The sequence below is a fragment of the Bos mutus genome, chromosome 14 (genome assembly GCF_027580195.1).
Source record: "Bos mutus isolate GX-2022 chromosome 14, NWIPB_WYAK_1.1, whole genome shotgun sequence".
Lineage (NCBI taxonomy): Eukaryota > Metazoa > Chordata > Mammalia > Artiodactyla > Bovidae > Bos > Bos mutus.
In genome coordinates, this window is record NC_091630.1 from 34,647,143 (window position 1) to 34,669,063 (window position 21,921).

Genomic DNA, 21,921 nt, shown 5'->3' on the forward strand with positions numbered 1-21,921 from the left:
CATTGCAAGTTACCTATTGAATGCCCTGGCTAAAGTAGATTTCTTAGATGGATCCAGCAAATCTCCAGAATGTTGTTAATTGGCTACATTTGTTTAGACCCCCAAGGACACACCCCCACCCACCATGTCATAATTTCTATGTACTTAGCAATTACAAGACTGTAACTATGCCCCAAAAGATTCCTCAGCATCAGCCATTTATTGGTTTCATTTTAATCTTAATACATTCTAATACACCAATACACCTTGTAAAGACTTATTATTTTGTACTCTAAATATCTCTTGAAAAATTCACTATTTGTGTGGATAATTATTCTAGTTAAGGCAAAAAAGATGAAGCAATATTCTTGGGGAATGCCACCAACTGAATAACAATACTCCAAAATTTACAGCTTATAACACAACTTTTATTAGAAAAGTTATACATAACATAGCATCAACTATTTTCAAGAACAATATTAAACCCGATAAGCAACAAAAACCAGACTAACAAAATGTGTAACGAGAAACTAATGACCTTTCTATAATCAAACATTCAATTATCTACAATGTCTTTATACAAAGGGAGAAAAATCCATGGTTTACAGGCACATGATACTGAAATAAAGCGGCAATAGCAATTTATACAATTACCATCTCAAGAAAATGAATCATCAAAACAGGAATTACGAGTTCACAAATTTAAAACATCTCACATAATTTAAAATTATTGGGTATACACCGAAGTCTGAGTGATTTTTTTTTTTTCCACACAAGTGCCAACACTTAAGCTAGAACTTTTAGTGTGTAATTTTGCCCTAAAAAGTTAAGACATGTTTTGATAATCATAACAGTCACATAATTTCTGGTGCTACCTGGTCTGTTAATATTTAAAGCCTTTATTTGGATGTTTTTCACTTAATTTATAGGAAACTATTGGATTTCTGTTGCAAAGCTATTACAGTTCCAAAGGAGTGTGCAAGCTTTGGAAAAAAAGATCAGTACTAAAACTTACAATAAATATCAAAGAAGCCATTAGTTTTTACAGCACTGTCTGCTTAAAGGTTAAGTCTACCAGTTGTACAGTTTCCCATCAGTCTGTCCTTTCAGTTAGCACAGCAATTTCTATTTTCATGATCTGAATACTCAAATATGTCCAAACATCTTTTTAAAACCTTGATTTACAGCTCCTGGAAAATCAGAGATGCTTTTTATACTCATTCTACTCTAAAAGTCTATTTCTGCTCATTTTAGAGTCTCACTAAAACAACAGATGTCAGCACAGTTAAAAAGTTTCAAATGGAATGATTTACAAAATAGGGCACTTTAAACCAAGTCCTACCTTTTTATAGTTACAGTACAATTTCACATACCAACCCCCACCCCCAGTGGTGAATTGTGAAATTATACTTTAAAACTTATCCCGAGAAGACAGTCTGTCTGGGGCACCATCCCCGAAGGCCAATGGTCCCTTCTAAGACTGCCGGGTGCTGCTGATGGGAAAAGACAATTTCTGTCAAAGATTCACACTACTGTTCTTAACTGGCAGGTGTTTTTCCCTGAAACGTTCTCCTTTAGAATGCAGTAATGGAGAACTAAGAGAAAAACTCCAACCTTCCGTTGCTACTCAATTATATGCGCCAATATTGCACACATCTGTTCTGGACTGATCTTGGGGTGCTTGCTTTCTCCACCAGAACACAAACACCATACGAGCAGTTCTGCTTAAAGAGGAAATGGGTAAATTTAAAATACTGGAAAAAATGAAAAAAGGCAGAGACTTTGTACAGACAAAAATCTAAATTTTCTGGAAGGGTTTTGTGTGCCCTACACACGGGGGCAATTTGTACACACTAGTGAAATGAACACTAGCTCTAACGCTTCTAGCTGCTCAAATAATGTGGAACCTTGGTCCCGGTGTTGCAATGATATCACTGTATGGTTCTTCCTGTGTCAGCTCAATAGCTTGTTGCTTTTTAAGAACCAAGAAGCTGTAGAACTTTGCTGCAGCTTGCTTTCTGTTCGTGTTTCGGCACAACTCAAGCAAACTGATAGATTCAGCTCCAGTTTTAGCAAGAGCTCGCTGAAATAAAACCAAAGAGGAAGGATTAAATGAAAGTAATCAGCAGACCAAAGCAGTAATTTTAGAAGCATACTATTTTTGTATATTATGTGAATGTTTCTCATGTTTAAAAAAAGCAAAGGGACAATGTTAACACAGACTCATTTCTTTCTTTGTAGATTTAATCGAACTGATAAAATAGTAAAATGTAGCACTTACAGTTTCCCAAACTTTCAACTATCCTTTGAATCTATTTTAGGAGACCCTGAGCATCTTGCCTGGTATTTCATAGACACTCAAGCAATCTCCTCTGTATCTGATACATGAAGGCCCAAGGATAAGTGACACTCTAACCCTGTACAATGATTTGACAAACTTAATGATTCAACACATTAAATCTGCTCAACCCAAAATAAGATGTATACACACACCAAGAAGCTCTGCTTTGCAGAGTAACAAAGGGAAAGTATTCACCTGGATGCTTTCCAGGCTCGATTTTAGCCTAACAGCTTATGTATTAAAGTAGTTTAAGGTATGTGCTTTTGGAAGAAGTTTCACAAAAGGCAGACTTGCTGGTTATACAGCATGTAACTTTTCCTTTTAAGGAAACAATGCCAGAAGCCTTTGATGAAATTTTTCTCTAAGCCTTCACTGGCATACCTGAAGACCATGAAGCATCTGCTGGGTCCTTTTGTTCCACCTTCTTTCCTCTTGATCCTGATCGCCCCCTGAAGCATCTTCATCCTAAGTGAAAATGACCCCACACAAAAACTGACAAAAAACTGACAAACTTATCTCCTGAAAGCTCTAAATTGTGCATTTTGGTTAGTGGAAAAAACACTTAGCATTTAGTTCAGTCTGTTCTTAAATCACAGAAGAACGTCCTCTGTGCATTTAGCTGACTACATGATGCTGTACTGATCTAGAAGCGTGGGTCTACACAGTGTGGTCCATGGACTAATGCTGGCAGGCAATGGGTTACTGGCCGCTCTAAGAAACTTACATCAAGTGTTTCAAAAGAAATGGGCTATAATTTATATTTAACCGTAATAGCCTGGTTCCCAGTCACCTGCCACCTACAAGACTGAGGTTGGCACCGGCCAAGAGCTGAGATACTCCCAAACTATATTGGAACTATACATAATATCCAAAGGACCAGGAGTTAACAATTTCAAAAACATCAGAAAGTATAATTTTAAATACTAATTGAACACAGTCTGAGATTCTCTAGAACACAGGCTAAATTCTTACTTTAAAACAATGTAAGGCTCATAATCAAGCCCTAAGTGGTTATGAAACCTATGCTGGCATAAATTACAAATATGAACAGATGGTAATGAGAATTAGTCTTGGAAGAAACTTTAAACATAAAGGTTTAAATAAAATATTTGACAGGACATCAAACAGAAAAATATCTAAGTCTTCTGTAACAATCTTAAAGATCCAACAAAAGCAGGGGCGGGGGTTGGGAAGACAAAAGACCCTGAGCAGCCAAAGTGTGCATGAGGAAAAGGAAATCCATTCCCAAACTACCTCTACTTTTTTAAAAAATAAAAACCAGATCAGCCAAGTCACATCCCACTCCACTCTAACGAAAAAACAAACCCCTCACAAATAGAGGGGTTATACGAGAGGCAGATGTTAGTAGCAGTAAGAACTGACCCTCAACCACAAGAGAACGTCGCAGAGCAGCTTACAATTTAGAAGTCAAGAAATCAGCGAAAGGGCAAACCTCTTGTACTCCAAAACCCACAAGGGACCAAGTGAGTTCTTTAACACAGCATAAAACTTGAGGGTCTTGATGGTCTAGCGCAGTGGTCCACAACCTTTTTGGCACCAGGGACCGGTTTTTGTAGAAGACAATTTTTCCACGGATGGGGTGGGGTGTGATGATTTGGGGATGAATCAAGAGCATTACATATATCGTGTGCTTTATTTCTATTACTACGTTGTGATATATAATGAAATAATTATAAAACTTACCATAACGTAAAGAGCCCTGAGCCTGTTTGCCTCCAACTAGACGCTGCCATCTGGGGGTGATGGGAGACAGTGGCAGGCGCTCCACAGCACTAGCATCACCACCTTGGCTCTACTGGCATCAGATAATCATAAGGAGTCCCTTGCATGCGCACTTCACAGTGGTTTGCACTCCAATGAGCATCTAATGCCACTGCTGATCTGACAGGAGGCAGGGCTCAGGTGGTGTGAGGATGGGGCATGGCTATAAATACAGATGAAACTCCACTCCTTCGCCTGCCGCTCACCCCCTGCTGTGAGGCCTACCTAGGTCCCAACAGGCCTTGGACCAATGGTTGGGGACCCCTGGTCTAGACCACTAAGAATTTTGCTAAGTTTTGCTTTTATTCAAACATTTTTCATCACTCTGATAATTAACTCAGCTCCAATATGAAAAATAACAACAAGCTGGTGGAAGATTTTCACTAAATCTGGATGGGAATGTACTCATCAGATCTTTTTACATTTCCTTACCTCCTCCTCCTCATCATCTTCTTTCTCCTTCTCCTTCTCCTTCTCTTTTTCTGGTAAAAGTTCTAACTCCGGAATTAACTGACAGATATTTGGAGGTTCTTCTGGGGGCAGCTCTACAGGAGGTATTTCCATCTGCTCTGCCTGCTGAGGCTTTTAAAGCAACAAAAACAAGGCAATTTAAGGATGCACATTTTAAAGGTAGCTTCTTTTAAGTATGTAGTTGCTGCAGTTCTCAAAATGAAAAGAAATACTGGAGTCACACCTCCACACTTCCTCATAATCAAAAACTGATTACAAGTCTCAGCATTAGTTTACACAAGAAAATCCATTCACTGTCTTACTATCCTAGAGCAAAGGTGCTTTGTTTTTATACTTACTATTTGCAAACACTTAACAAAAAACCCTCAAAACTTTCTGTATTAACATTTTAGGAATAAACAGAATCCACTGACTCCAAGGGCAATGCAAAAAGACTCTACCATTAATTAGCCTGGCACAGGCAACCATTACTGTGTAAGACTGCCTTAAGGTCATTGCAACTCAGCTTGAGTGCTAAATAGGCCTTTGGGCTCTTCCTGAAGCAAATAATACAAATGAGGAGACTATTTTTCTGGATCCATTTCTTGTATTTTCTTCTCTGACTTAATACAAACAAACGAGAACATTAAAATACTGACAAGGAAACAATTATCCAGAGAGTGGTACTAAAGCAACCCACCTATTACCTGCTCCCCTTCCTCAACTCAAAGAGAAAAATATGCCCAGCCTTTTACAACTCCTTAACACCAGGGTGGGGTGGGGAGGGGGGGGAGCTTAGAGAACTATATCTTCATGGAGGCTGAACCAAGAGCCTAAGGTACCAAAAAGTCTCCCTATGTCCAAATTAATGTATTCTATAGACTTAAGCTTGGGAAGCTTCAAACCAGACCACCTTCCTTTTCACTTACAATAGCACACTGAAATGAACTTAATGGTAGCCAGCTTAAACAAAGTAGCAAGATGCTACTTTACTTTTTGGACAAATATATTCTAGTTTCTTAACGAGATAGCCTGAAACTACTTTGTACTATAGATATGCAGGAATGTTTGCTAAACAATAAAGCAGAATCTGGACGAGAACAGAGGCCTAGGAATAAATCTACACTATACGGTCAATTAATTTAGCACAAAGGAGCCAAGAGTATACAAAAAGGAGAGGACAATCTCTTCAATAAATGGTGTTGGGTAAACCAGACAGCCACATGTATAAGAATGAAATGGATTAAAGACTTGAATCTAAGATTTGAAACCATAACACTCCTAGAAGAAAATACTGGTAAGAAACTTATTGGTCTTGACAGACTTTTTTGGATTTGACACCAAAAGCAAAGGCAATAAAAGCAAAAATAAACAAGTTGCACATCATCAAACTAAAACACACTACAAAGGATACCATCAGGAAAATGAAAAGGCAACCTACAGAATGGGGAAGTATCTGCAAATCATTTATCTGATAAGAGACTAATATTCCAGATATATAAACAACTGAACTTAGCTCAAGAGCAAAACAAACTGAAATGGGCAATGGATCTGAACACAAATTTTTCCAAAGACAATATACCTGATGACCAACAGGTACAAGAAAAGGTGCTCAAAACATCTCTAATTAGTCAGTGTAAATAAAAACCCCAAGAGTATCACCTGACACCTGTCTGAATGACTAACCTGTTAGAACACCAAAAAAGACGAGAGAGAGCAGCAAGTGTTGGCAAGGATGAGGAGAAAGGGAACCCTCATGCACTGCTGGTGGAAATGTAAACTGGCTCAGCCATTACGGAAACTGTGGAAGTTCTTCAAAAAATTAAAACTTAAATTAAAACTAGAAATTTCACCTCCAGGTACTTATCCAAAGGAAATGAAATTACTATGTGGAAAAGATGCTTCCCTGCTCACAGCTAAGCTATGAAAACAACCTAAGGGTCCATCAACACATAAATGGATGAAGAGAATATGATACACACACAGATATAATATTCACCACAAGAAATTATGCCTTTTGTGACAACACGGATGGACCTGGAGAGCACTATGCTAAGTGAAATGAAAGATGAGTCCTATATGACAGCTGTATCACTTACATATGCAATCTTAAAAAGCTGACATTCACAGAAGCAAAGAGTAAAATGGTGGTCATGAAGGCTAGAAGGCAGAGGAAATGAGATGTAGCAGACGTTGGTCAGAGTATACACTTCCAGTTATAAGTAAGTTTGGGGGATCTAATACACAATATGATGATTACAATGAACAATACAACTGTCCCTGTGTATCTGCAAGGGATTAGTTTCAGGATCCCTTCTAAATAGAAAAATTCATGGATACTAAAGTATCTTACATAAAACACTTATTCCAGACAGCCCTCAGTATACATCCATGGATAAGGAGGTTCAACCAACTATAACTACATACTTGAAAATTGCTCAGAGTAGATGTTGTGTGACAAGAAAAAAATCTAATTCTGTATAAAGTGATGGATAGTAACTAAACTTATCATAGTAATCATTTCACAATATATACATGTATCAAGTCATTATACTGTACACCCCAAACTAATACAATTTATATGTCAATTTTATCTCAATAAAAATGGAGGGAAAATGTTCCATCTTGCTAACAGTTATTTATTAGCAGGAAGCTTGTTCTATTTTATTCAAAATGTATTTAACAGGTTCCTTATGTTGCTTTTCTTATTCTATCTAGAACTGTCTGATTCACCATGGGCTAATGTTTGAGAAATAAAATAAAATTAGAACCTAGTATCAAGGAATCCATATTAGCCAAGGATGTTCAGGCCACTCTGAAGCAACACTATCCAAGAAGAGTCAGAAAAAACCAAAAACTTCTACACTAAAAACAACTCCCACTCAGGGCACACAATATTTAGATCCCTGGCTGCCATTTTTTCTCTCTGGATCCATTCCTTTTCTGCCCAAACCAAGATACTTCAAAAGGTCTCCTTAAATAACACTTGCTACTACTAGGGATCTAAAATATTGTCTGAACATCCCAAACATTTTGATGGAGACGTGTGCTTACAGGGATCATGGGTTCTGGGTCAATCTGTCCCGCTTTTCGTTTAACTCCCTGAGGTGGTGGTGGGGGCATGGCGGATTCATCCAAGTTTGTTCTGCTGGTCTCCATCGACTCCTGGAGGCGGCTGGGCTCTTCCAAAATGGGCTCATCTACAATTGGTCACATGAAGAGAAGACTTAGGTCATACAGTCCTTAACAATATTTTAGAACCATTTAATAGTAATATGCTACAACATAGGTACTTTGCCTAGTAAGGAAGGCAGAATAAAATTTTACCTCCACAAAAGTTACTCAATTTATAACAATACATTTAAAAGTGGGAGGGAGCTTTAAAAGGACAGGTGCCACTTCCAGTCCAAGGCAGGACAATCCTTTAGCAGACCAGCACTCAGCCAACTCCTAAACCTCTAAGCAATCAGAGAATATAAAGCATGTATTTCCCTGTTCAAAATTTGAGTACACTTCTTTGTTCCTGATTTCTTTTACTTGGGCAATATATAGGTAAAATTTAACCCAAATGTTCACTTAAACTTTATGAGGGAACTATTCTAGTAAAACAGACCGATAACATCACGCTGCTGATGTTGCTGCTGCTGGTCCTCTCTAGGAACCTCTGGATTTTCAAATTCTTTGAGGAATTCATCCAAATTATCAGCCTCTCCTCCTTTCCTCCTTTTTCGAAGATCTTCTGGTACTAGTGGTGTAAGACAGCGTGTAAAGAGCTATAAAAAATTAAAAAATCAATTATATAATCTCTATTACAAATCACAAGAAATGAAACCCTACCACTAACATTACAATGTTTTAATAGTTGGTGTATATATACGTAAAATTGAGCACGATTTCTACTTAATGTTACACCATATTCACACTCCATTCTGTAATTTGAAGTCCTGTAAGATTTTCATTGCAGCAATTTTAGATAATTTGAGGATGACATTTTTTTATCCATTGTTTAACTTGGGGATTTAGTTTTAAATTTATTGACCTGCAGTTTATTTTCACATTCATACACTTAAAACTCAATCTAACTGAAATCATACCCAATAGCTTTACATAGTACCCTTTTCACTTAATGATATAGTAATTTTATATTATTTCTAGTATGTTTAATGACTGAATATTCCACTGAGTGGAAATATATATGCTTGTGCATATATATGCCACGCTTGAAAGATTTTTTAATATTTTAAGGTTCTTTAGAAAAATTTAACTGTAAATATAATTATTTAACATCTTCATAGAGTTTTTTCCCCCATATTTTAAATTATCTCAGGAAAAATTACTGAAAATGAAACTACTAAGTCAAAAAAAAAAAACTTAAGAACCTTCTTCCAAATGACTATGATTGTGCACCGAAAAAACAGCAGTTTTAACAAAGCTTGCTGCTTTAAAGACTTTGTTTTTAAACAATCGGTTCTAAGAATATTTCAAGTCTAGAAAACGGCTTGTAAATTAAAAGAAATTCTCATAAAGCCAGAAATCTGTATTGTGGGAAAAGCAGAACCAAGCCATGTTTTAGCCAGAAAGCATCATCTAAAGAATGTAGACTTGAACCACGGTACACACTAAGGCAACAGAACTAATAATTTATCATAGGAAGCTGAGAAAGAACTATTATTAAAAACACCAGTGGCTTTTTAGAATAGTGAAAATTCATTCCACATCTTTTAGAAATGTAGGTGTCACTTATAATCTTCCAGATCAGGTTTATGTTCAGTATACTGTGGTTTAAGGGAGAAAAAAGATGCCATATGGCTGGCTGAACAATACCTGATCAAAAATGATTTAAACAAAAGGTTTTAACGTTTATTTTAAAAAACGATCAAAATCTGTATGAAATTTTAAATTCTGCAAACGCTATTACCTTCAGTAGTCTGTTATTCCATAAAGGCTGAGCAGGTAAAGAGAAGAGTTTTTCCACTCCTCCTGTCTCTTTCCACATCATCAATTTCTTGGTGGGTGGTGCCAGATCCAAAGTAGTAACAATATCAGAATAATCACTAAGCTGGGCTCTAATTGTCTTGCTATCCAACTCTTTGACACTGTCAACAATGAGCTTCCTCTTCCTCTTGGCTTTTGTTTCTTTGACTGGCATGATAAAAGAAAATAAGATCATCTTTCTAAGAGGCGAGCAAGAACCGTACAACTTTGGTCTCATTGTATTTCTGCCTTTCTACATGTCTAGAAGAAATGTTAAACTTTCATGAGTACAGAATCTATTTTAACTGATGCTTCCCAAGCATCATATAGAAGCTGACATATGATAAATGTTCAATAAAAATTTGCTGAATGAGTATGTATAGACTTTTAGCACAAAATGGGCAAAAAAAAAAAAAGTAAGAACCAATTCATTTTTGCCCATGTAGTTTTATACTGTAAACACGAAACATACCTCACCTCATTCAGAGTTAGACCCAAGCACTAGGTTTTGCCAATTAGCTAAGTGACCATTAAAAAAAATTAACTTCATTTTGCTAACGTCTTTATTTTCTCATCTGAAATATGGCCAACCACTTACAAGGGATTGTAAAATAATTAGTATAGTGTCTGGCATAGATTGAGGACTCCATAAATGGTTGCAATTACTATGATTTTTATTAGAAAAGTTACAATTCATATATGGCAGCTGCATAAGCAGCTTGATGAAGTGAAACAAGCCCAAACCCACTTAAATGAACCTGAAACTCCATCCTATACACTTTTGTGTGTTCACTTCTAATCCTTACTAAATTCTTACAAAGCAGGTAACATTATCTCAGTTTCTTAAGATACAGAAAGGCTCATGGTATTAAATACATTCCTCAAGATTTCATTCTGTCATACGTTATATAACTCTATTGGTTTTAAAGATAAAATATGCACGTGGTTCGAAAGTCAAGAAGCTGTTACACAGTGATGGCCTCTGTCCAGCCCCTGACCTCCACTACTGAGTTTCCTTTCTTGAAATTACAAGTTCAAGTTCTTTTAACAGGTGGCTACACTCAGCTGTCTTAAACAATGCAGTATTTGTCCTTACCTTTTTTAATAGATCTCTGTGATATCTGTTAATAATACAGTACATAATTTACTTAATTACCAAGGTTACCCTACTACTGAAGTTCCGTGAGGAAAGACTCATTCATTTTTATATTTTCAGTTCCTAAATTGTGTTCGTTACATAGAAAAGTACTCTTTTTTAAACCAGAAGCCATGTACCAATTCTGGTCATCAGATTCTACGTAGGAAATCTCGAAAGTTAATCTTGTTTTAACTTAGAAGTAATAACAATATCTTGAGTCACACTGTAAATAGCTTATTCCATCCCACTGTACCCATAAACCATTTAGAAGTTTTTAAGTTTCACATCCAAATTACATATTGCCTCTTCTACTCAGAAGAGGCACCTCCAATTATACTTTGCTATGCTTCTTATTTAAGCACTAGCTAGTCAATCTTATTATCTTACTGAAAAATGCCTTGCAGTGTTTTTAAACTGTTATACACGTGACCTGTTCACATTTTTATAACCCCCAAAGACTGAGATACATATGTGCAGGAAGCCTGTTTCATCCTTTGGAAGTTATTTCACAGCAACTTGTAAAAATTCTGTAAGATACTAAAATTGTCATTGATTAAAGATTCTACGATAGATGTCGGACAAAGGAGAAAAATTATTTAAAATGAGGAGATTACTAGAAAGTGTGTTTGCTCACCAGTGATATCAATAGGTTCCAAAGCAAAGGCTTCTTCCTCATTTGGAACAAGCGTTGTCTGATCAGTCATAGTTGGCATTGGTTCGACAGGATCCACTGAATCAGGACTATCAGGCCCACCCACTATAAAAGTAGAAATTTGGTCACAAAAGTAAATTTGGAATTTGGAATTTACTATACATCCAACAAATGGTAGGGGAAAAACCCCTTTGAGTAACTGAAAGAAACCCACTGGTACCAAAGAGAAAACATTTTTCTAATTATAAGGTATTTCCAGTTGACCTACTGGCCAAAACACAGGGAGGAGCACAGGGTTAAACACATGAGAGACTCAACCATAAGCACTGTTTAAGATTCACAGTTCATTAAAAGCTGAAATGTTTAGTTTTTGGTCTTCTACATGAAATATGTTTTTGGATGCCATACAGTCACACGCAATCACCGAGCATGAAATGCTTACTTGACACGTTATCATCCTCGTCCATATCATCATGTGCAGGCTGCTCTGGCAACATCACCCCCGCCTCAGACAGGGCAGGGGGGTCGTCAAAGATACCACCATCATTGTTACTAATCAGCTTGTCATCTGAAATAGGGAATGTAACTTAGTTGCAGTTTAGAAAAGAAATGCTGAAAGATCAATAGCCAATCACTGGGAAAATAAAATTATGTCAAAATGGATTAAATTAAAAAATTTAAATCTGTATTCAATATGCATCTGTTCTCTTCATGGTGGTATATGGAAGTATTAAATACTTCCACACATGGGAAAAAAGTCTCCTTCTTAATTTTAAAACTTATACTTACAGACACAAATAGAGAAGCCTGAAGAATTAGTAAAACTTAAAATTCCAAGACAAGCACTTATAAACAAAATTAGGTATTGCTAACATTTTAAGGTTACAGGCTTACGGAAAACTTCAACTGAACCAACTGGTCACAACTCACACATACATACCTAGAGAGATGCTCAAGGCTGAGATTAGCAGCCACTCTAAAACACTGCAACTAAATAAAGAATTTATCACCTTGTAGTGACTTACCTAATATACCACCATCATTTCCTTCTCCAAAATTGTCATCCTTATACTGGTCTTCATACTCTAAATGGTTAATTTTCTCATTAAGATTGCTGGTGCTCTGCTCAGGCTCTAATAGGAGATTAGAAGCACCAGTGCTTGCTAACATGTCATCGTCCTCGAAAGCGCTGCCTTCTCTCATTATCTCACGATCATCCATTCCAAAGTCACCTAAACAAATTTTAGTCAGTCATTAGTTGAAAAAAGTTCGAAATACTGCTGATACAAAAGAAAATGCGTTATGATTTAATTATAATGCCATATTTGCCTAATAAAGTCTTATGTATCTTTGAATATTAAAACATCTGGTTTAAACTTTAAATCTTCAGGATCTACATTGCATAAACCGATTCTGGGGCGTGATCAGAAAATTCAAATAAGATCCAAATTTAGGTTATCCTAAATATGTTTAGTGACATAACTTCAACATTACAGCTAGTGGCTAATGATTTCCTTCTCTATTACCAAAATCATTTTCTTGTAGAATACTGATGTTTCCAACTTCTTCTCTCATGGTTATCTCTTCCACTCTACTCTGGTTCAGGCTGAACTGCTGGGCCACATCGATGTCACTATAAAAGAATTTCAAAAACAGTTTAGTCTTAATTCTCACTGTATTGTTTTATAAGGGAAAACATATCTCAATTCTATTCTATAAGGGGGGAAAAATGTATACACACAACCTATGGAGCCTAAATATTTGACATTAAATAAATACAATCCAAGAATCTACATGATTTAGAAGCGAATTTCATTTGTATTTAAATTTTAAAAATGTTAATGACCAGTGAGCAAAATATAGTATGCTGAAATCACTACATAAAGCAACATGGTATACAGAGAGGAAGAACTTAGAGATGCTTGGGTTTTCATCAGGGCCCTGCTAGGCTATGTGAACACTGACGTTAACTGGCTTTTCTGGAACTCTGTTTAATATGAACCAACCTCAGATTGGGTGATAGTGCAGCATGCGTTTATTGGGGGAAAAACACCTGCACATAAGCAGACCCTTGCAGGTGAAACTGGTGTTAAGGGTCAACTGTACACATTAAACAGAACTGGCAATGTATCGATAAAGAAAGAAACTGGATGATCAGCACCTGGAGTTCATAATACTAATCACTCTTCCTTTTTAGCTGTGTTTAAAAAGGAAAAATTCCACCATAAAAATTAAAAAAACAAAAACAAAACACCAAAGTATAAAGAGAAAAAGTAAAGCAGTCAAATAGTGCTGAGTACTAATTAACACAATAAATTCAAAGTAAGTAATAAATTTACATTTAAGTCACAGATTGTTTTTTTAAAAAAGCAAAAAAAACCAAAAACATTGTTAAACAATAAATGGGGCTTGATGTAGAGGGTTTCTTGGTTAATTGTGCTACTTAATCACTTAGTCACAGTCGCATTCCCTGTCATGGTCATGATAGCTGGCTTCTGAAGACTTGAGGGAGGCAGACAACACAGCACAGTGCTCTGTTACAATGGTCATCTCTGGACAACCTTTCTGTTCTCAAACGTGTGTTGTGACAATGACCTTCACTCGCTCTTTGTATAAAGTTATCTCACATGTTTATTAAAAGAAGAAAAGAACAAAACTTGTGGCTGAGTATAGCTTGGTCAAGATGATAAAATGGTAGAAGACTTTAGTAAATACCTCTGGAAAAAAATCATGAAGCTACAGTTCAAGTTTATTGATATCATCATGTAAAGCAAACAGCTAGACAGCTGTTCAATTTACATAATGGCCTAAGCAAATCAGAATTCTCTTTAGCAGTGTTAAAGCTGACATTGTTTACATGGTTTTCTTACAGAAGAAACACTTTTGGGTTATATGTTTCATATTTATATACTATCATAAATACAGCATATGCATTTTGGCTACATGTTAACTCAATGTCAAAACATCCCCCCAAAACTATGTTATTTGTAAGCCAGTAATGTTTTTTGGTACACCAAGTCAATAATTAAAGAAAAAGAAAAAGAGAGAGAGAGACATACTCTAAGTCAGGCAGTGGCTGATCAAAATCATGAAATTCTTCAGGTAAAGTAATGGCATTGTACGCAGCTTCTCGATTTTCCTCCGGCAGGTCAACAACACCTGGAAAAGTAACAGTAGGCTTCAAGCCCTGGCTAAAGCAAAGTTTACCAAGGGGTCAAGGAAGGTAAAATGTCAGTTTAATTTCCTAAGGTTATATTCCAGGAGGGTTGCTTCAGTACCACTGAAGCACAAGTACTTTAGCTTGTTCTATAATCCTAAGTCACACTACTTGAATCACAAGAAAAAGGTCAAAGCACTAATTATGAATTAAACTGAGAAATCTTTACTAAAAGGACATAGCATCAAATAAGTATTAGTAATAGCTTTCTATATGAGCATGAAATTTATGAGGAAAAGGAATGACTGCAAAAGAGTATCCCAAATGCTAAGAGGAATTAGTTATTCTAGAAAAGTGGGATTAAATTATTTTTATTTTCTTTACATTTCCTCCTATATTTTAAAGTGGTCTATAATAAACATGCATTGATTTAAAAGATAAAAAGAAACAAAATGTTATTTTAGCAAAATACGCTTAGTAGCCACAAAGTAGAAAACAATCAAGTATCATGGCCTCTGCCTAAGCATTTTACTTTTAATCAAATCTTAGAATCTCAAAGATTGCACTATTCATGTTACAATAATTTGAAATAGAAGAATACAACATCAGTAGAAATTAACAGTATAAAGCAGCTCTCCTACACACTGAGATTGTTTTAATCAGAATAAAATTTCATCAATACTTAAAAAAATTATACAATTGTAATTATCTATGCAGATCGAAGTTTGGTTCTAAGGGTTCAGTTTTAGAAATCAACTATTACCTAAAACAAAACAACAAAGAAATATAGAGAACGTTTAAAAAAGTTTTAACAACTTCAGTTAAAAGTGAATTTGATTTTAAGACTACATTAAAATTTTAACATTTTTTTTTCTGAGCTGTATTTTTAAAAACATAAAACAATGAGTTTTCAACACTTCAACCTCTGATGACTGCTGAAAAAGGAATTAAAAGGGCAGCTCCAAAGGAATAACAAAAAAGGTCTGCCATAATTCCATTCATAGAACAAAACTGAAATGGGCTATCTCCCTTGAAACACTGCCTCTCCAAGCTTTGCCCATTTTTGAAGGGCTCCTTGTATTGCAATTAAAACAAACTATGCCCATCTAGAAATACATGCTTAGCAGTTTTCACCCTGAACACAATGAACTTCAAAGTTAAAACAAAAAAGTCAACAATACCTGGCCGAAAAGCCATCTTTATCTTAATGAATGCCTCATTACAATCTGCCAGGAGGTATTTGGCTTTTCTGTGATAGATTCGAACTACTCCCAGTAAGAGATGTCCTGACGTTCGGAGTGCCATCTTCACCTGCGGATTAACATTAGTTTATACAGTAATGTTCTGGTTTTAGAGAAAATTTCAAAGCCTGTATATTGTGCAATTTATAGGCAGTTTATATATCTTCATACTTTTAACCATTTATTTGAAGTTACCTCATAATCACGACTGAGCGACTTCCCTTTCACTTTTCACCTTCGTTCATTGGAGAAGGAAATGGCAACCCACTCCAGTGTTCTTGCCTGGAGAATCCCAGGAACGGGGGAGCCTGGTGGGCTGCTGTCTATGGGGTCCGTACAGAGTCGGACACGACTGAAGCAACTTAGCAGCAGAGGCATAATCATGTATATTTTTTCTCACGTGTAAATTTCCTGAGTATACACGAGAACAGACTGACAGAAATCCATGAATGAACATGGATGTGAATGTAGCTATTAATGAATGTAGCTATTAAGCAAGTATTAAGGCAACCCATGAGGTGTTACCATTAGCACATTAAGTATGTGACACTTTTGGATGCCAATCCAGAGTCACTGCTCCTTGTCAATTAACTGAACTCTGATTTTATGTGGGAAGTGAACATCCCCAGACTTGAAAGATGACAGTCTCGTTCATCTGTGCTGATGCTTGTTTCTGAGTGGGCATATAGCCTAGTTCAACTAACAAGGAGTATTAACTAGGTCAGAGAATTCTGAGACTTTCCCAATTAAAAATACAAAACAAAAATCTCCACAAAAAAACTGAACACTCTCTTCCTTCTCCCCTCCTGTGCTGTGAGCAGGTGGGGCTTACAACTGCTTGCAGTAGCCCTGTAACCACAGGGCACAGGCGTGAAGACAAGGACAAGAAGCCAACAAACTAAGAAAGATAAGTCTAGGTGAGTCCTTGCATGACATGTTTTAACTGCTGAACCAATCCTAGATCTTCCTACTTCTAAAACTTCTAGTTAAACAAGACTGCTAATTTCCTGTCTAAGCCCCTTTTAGTTTTTATTACCTGACTGGAAAGCATCAGATCAGATCAGATCAGATCAGATCAGTTGCTCAGTCATGTCCACTCTTTGCGACCCCATGAATCGAAGCACGCCAGGCCTCCCTGTCCATCACCAACTCCCGGAGTTCACTCAGACTCATGTCCATCGAGTCAGTGATGCCATCCAGCCATCTCATCCTCTGTTGTCCCCTACTCCTCCTGCCCCCAATCCCTCCCAGCATCAGAGTCTTTTCCAATGAGTCAACTCTTCGCATGAGGTGGCCAAAGTACTGCAGTTTCAGCTTTAGCATCATTCCTTCCAAAGAAATCCCAGGGCTGATCTCCTTCAGAATGGACTGGTTGGATCTCCTTGCAGTCCAAGGGACTCTCAAGAGTCTTCTCCAACACCACAGTTCAGAAGCATCAATTCTTCGGCGCTCAGCCTTCTTCACAGTCCAACTCTCACATCCATACATGACCACAGGAAAAACCATAGCCTTGACTAGACGGACCTTTGTTGGCAAAGTAATGTCTCTGCTTTTGAATATGCTATCTAGGTTGGTCATAACTTTCCTTCCAAGGAGTAAGCGTCTTTTAATTTCATGGCTGCAGTCACCATCTGCAGTGATTTTGGAGCCCAAAAAAATAAAGTCTGACACTGTTTCCACTGTTTCCCATGAAGTGGTGGGACCGGATGCCATGATCTTCGTTTTCTGAATGTTGAGCTTTAAGCCAACTTTTTCACTCTCCTCTCTCACTTTCATCAAGAGGCTTTTGAGCTCCTCTTCACTTTCTGCCATAAGGGTGGTGTCATCTGCATATCTGAGGTGATTGATATTTCTCCTGGCAATCTTGATTCCAGCTTGTGTTTCTTCCAGTCCAGCGTTTCTCATGATGTACTCTGCATATAAGCTAAATAAACAGGGTGACAATATACAGCCTTGATTTACTCCTTTTCCTATTTGGAACCAGTCTGTTGTCCCATGTCCAGTTCTAACTGTTGCTACCTGACCTGCATACAAATTTCTCAAGAGGCAGATCATGTGCTCTGGTATTCCCATCTCTTGAAGAATTTTCCACAGTTTATTGTGATCCACACAGTCAAAGGCTTTGGCATAGTCAATAAAGCAGAAATAGATATTTTTCTGGAACTCTCTTGTTTTTTCGATGATCCAGCGGATGTTGGCAATTTGATCTCTGATTCCTCTGCCTTTTCTAAAACCAGCTTGCACATCAGGAAGTTCATAGTTCACATATTGCTGAAGCCTGGCTTGAAGAATTTTAAGCATTACTTTACTAGCGTGTGAGATGAGTGCAATTGTGTGGTAGTTTGAGCATTCTTGGGCATTGCCTTTCTTTGGGATTGGAATGAAAACTGACCTTTTCCAGTCCTGTGGCCACTGCTGAGTTTTCCAAATTTGCTGGCATATTGAGTGCAGCACTTTCACAGCATCATCCTTCAGGATTTGGAATAGCTCCACTGGAATTTCATCACCTTCACTAGCTTTGTTCGTAGTGATGCTTTCTAAGGCCCACTTGACCTCACATTCCAGGATGTCTGGCTCTAGGTCAGTGATGACACCATCATGATTATCTGGGTCATGAAGATCTTTTTTGTACAGTTCTTCTGTGTATTCTTGCCATCTCTTCTTAATATCTTCTGCTTCTGTTAGGTCCATACCATTTCTGTCCTTCACTGAGCCCATCTTTGCATGAAATGTTCCCTTGGTATTTCTAATTTTCTTGAAGGGATCTCTAGTCTTTCCCATTCTGTTGTTTTCCTCTATTTCTTTGCACTGATTGCTGAGGAAGGCTTTCTTATCTCTCCTTGCTATTCCTTGGAACTCTGCATTCAGATGCTTATAACCTTCCTTTTCTCCTTTGCTTTTCGCTTCTCTTCTTTTCACAGCTATTTGTAAGGCCTCCCCAGACAGCCATTTTGCTTTTTTGTATTTCTTTTCCATGGGAATGGTCTTGATCCTTGTCTCCTGTACAATGTCACGAACCTCCGTCCATAGTTCATCAGGCACTCTGTCTATCAGATCTAGTCCCTTAAATCTATTTCTCACTTTTACTGTATAATCTTAAGGGATTCTTATGAAGTTTAGAGTTATAAATTCTTACTTAAAACTGTAATAAATTTCTGACTAAATCTAAGACATATCCGATGATGAATCTCTTACCCAATTAAAACACTGCTCTCAACGGAAAAATGAGACTCTCCCTTTATGGTTTGCCTTAGGAAATTTGAAATTAATAATGACTACGCCTAATCCTTCACGTGAGAAAAAAAGGAGGCAAAAAACTCAACCATGGTATGCCATTATCTTGTCCAGAATTAGCAACTTTTAGAAGGTGGTGCACAGAAAACAGAGTAGTGGTTACCTTAGAAGAAGGGGATGGGGGAGAGGCAAAGGGGTAAAGGGATCAACTGCATGGGAATGGATGGAAACAAAACTTTAGGTGGTGAGCACGTTGCACGGTATACAAAAGTTGAAATAAAAAATCTATTATATAATGTTATAAATCAATATCACCTCAAAGTAAAGTACTTAAAAATGAAGATAATAGTTTAAAAAAAGGTAGTGTTTGGACAAAGGCTTTCTTTCTTTCTAGATTAGTTTGGTTCATAATTTAGTCTAGAAGGAGCTAAAATGAGATGTGGAATTTTTGCTTCTGAGCTTGCTCATTAATAAGCGTGTGGGTATGATGAAGAACACAGGCTATATACATCCAAGGACAGCTCTACAGGGGCTAAGAGGGACCGTTCCAACCAGAGCAGGGGAAGGCATGGAGTTCTGAGTGTACCATCTGTCTGACACTTGTTCTAAACCACTAAGTCAACATTTCCCCGCCAGAACTGCACAATGAGAACAAACATTAGAAATTTTTAGGTCATTTCACCCTGTGGAGGTATCTATTGTGATACATTCTATCACAATAAACCAAAATCAAAGAAAAAGAGATTTAGAAAGGATTTTAAAGTTATAAGTGTCCCTAATGGCGTACAAAATACTCTGCACATATCATGAAAAAATGTGTTTTTTTAAAAGCCAAATCAGCTTCAGTATTTGCTTATGGATTTTGTTAAAGATTAGCCACACATATCTATTTCCAGAAAAGAGTTCAATTTCTCCTTTCTCCATTTACTAATTCAGTAAGCATACCTATAAAAACAAAACATTTCTCAATTTGACCAGCAGTGCACACTGGTACAACTTCCCCACAGAATACATTGTTAATGCATCAGATATCTTAAAAATAAGTATGTCACCTGTTCCAACAATCATATTCCTAAAACATCAACATTAAAGAAAGACACAGAACAAAAGATTTTACAAATAACGGTTACCAAATGGTTGTTTTTTAAAGAGGAAAATAAAAACTTATAATCATACCACTTAAAGCAATCTTTAGTAATATTTTAGCGTGCCTTCTAGGCTTTTATATGTGCATACACACAATTTTCCTTTTTGTGTGTGTATGTGTACCTAAAACTGCATATTGTTTTGTAATGAGCCTTTATCCAGGAAAAGCTCTGTCTATAGTATTATTGTAATTTTTAATGGCTGCATTAAAAGACCAGAGCAATTCAGAAAATTTGGGAAAAACTATGGATTAGCTCCCTCCTTTCAAAAAACGCAGCTGGGAAAATAAAGCATGCACAATCACAACTATAGATTACAAGTCCATCACCCTTCATCTGAAGTCCTAGGGGTCAAATGTGTTTTGGAATTCAAAGCTTTTTTGAATATTATGAAGTTAATGCAGTACGCATGCCATTTATCAAAACATGCCCAGAAGTGTCTGCAACAGCCCCCCCCACCCCCAAGCATACACATTAGTGTTTCTGCAGTGAATTTATGAAAACACAAATGACCTCACTTCAATTACAGTCAAGTGTGTTTCTGGGTTTTCCTGTGTATTTTAAGTTCTGTGCGCAAGACACTATGACACTGTACAATACAACTGCTAAAATGATGGCAGAGTTATGAACAGAGCTTTTCCTGAACGCAGTCTTGTTACAAAACATACAATGCAGTTTTTGTATACATTCATTAAAAGGGAGAAAAATTACATGTGTAACCCACGCACCCATGAAGGTCTAGAAGGCATACCAAAACACTGAAGGTTTCTCTAGGTGGTAGAACTAAAGGTCACTTATTTTCCCATTTGCAGAAAGTTTTCTAATTAGTATTGTCTTCGAAATAATAAAACATCTTTAACACCAATAAATTCTACATTAATAACTCTAAAACTGGCTGAAATTCCATAGAAACTTTAAAACGTACTCTAATTCCAAATCAAACTTTCACTTCTCCCCTGTAAAACATCTTTCCATATAACTTTTCTGAACAAGTCTCTGCTACATCCCAGCTTTATTCCTGGATCCTCTTGCTCTTTCAGCAATGAAGAACTACTCTCATTTAACTGTCAATTCTAATAGTAGCTCCCAATGCTGATCCAGAGATCTGGAATCTTTAAAAACAGGGAAACCGGTAGATGTATGTGTATATGCATATGTAAAACTACAACATCCAGGAGAGGACCTTTAAAACACAGACGTAATATATGTATAAAAAAATTACATTCAAGGACTATACCTTTATTTTGAGATTAGCCCTTCACACATTTTTTAAATCAACCTGTTTGTTCCTCAATGAAATGCTAATGATGTCAGTAGCTCTGTGTCTGTGTGTTTTAATGGTCCTTCGTTGGCAACACAAAAAACATGTATTAAGGCATACTATTTGTGAAATCCAAGGGTGGAAACCACTGCTTCAGAAGTTTCAGAGGATATCAAGAAAATTTCTAGAAACAGAGCAGCAAACAAAGCAGATAAGGTTAGGACATTCCCAAGCCTTCCATTCTAGTGGCACACAGTAATTAAATATTTAGGGAAAGTGCATGGCCAAGTACAAAAGTTCTATGATGGGGAAAAGGTTTGTATCTTCAAGAAACAGCAAGCAGGCTTGTGAAGCTGAGGTGGAGCAAGTGTTCTGGACACTGTTCACCATATGGATAAAGTAGTTAGATCTGGCTCCTGTAAAATTTTCCAAATGATGGGTCTTTATTTTGAAAACTTTATATAAGTTCTATAAATCCCTCAATCAAAAACACCTATACACATATTTAGTACAAAAACATCTAGAAAGTCAAATATAAAATATTTGGGTACTGCTAGACCATGCTTA

General features: G+C 36.8%; 1 protein-coding gene across 1 annotated transcript in view; it reads right to left on the reverse strand.

Annotated features, from left to right (window-relative positions):
* Positions 1–393: 393 nt before the first annotated feature.
* Positions 394–21,921, reverse strand: part of RAD21 (RAD21 cohesin complex component) — a 29,499-nt gene continuing 7,971 nt past the window's right edge. Inside the window, exons 3-14 of the mRNA XM_070382193.1 lie at positions 15,655–15,784; positions 14,376–14,475; positions 12,843–12,949; positions 12,342–12,548; positions 11,759–11,884; positions 11,299–11,421; positions 9,471–9,694; positions 8,166–8,325; positions 7,607–7,752; positions 4,535–4,684; positions 2,702–2,785; positions 394–2,062 (exon numbers count right to left, since the gene is read on the reverse strand). Of these exons, the coding sequence (XP_070238294.1) occupies positions 1,871–2,062; positions 2,702–2,785; positions 4,535–4,684; positions 7,607–7,752; positions 8,166–8,325; positions 9,471–9,694; positions 11,299–11,421; positions 11,759–11,884; positions 12,342–12,548; positions 12,843–12,949; positions 14,376–14,475; positions 15,655–15,784 (1,749 nt within the window). The 3' untranslated portion in view covers positions 394–1,870. The remainder of the gene's footprint in view (positions 2,063–2,701; positions 2,786–4,534; positions 4,685–7,606; positions 7,753–8,165; positions 8,326–9,470; positions 9,695–11,298; positions 11,422–11,758; positions 11,885–12,341; positions 12,549–12,842; positions 12,950–14,375; positions 14,476–15,654; positions 15,785–21,921) is intronic.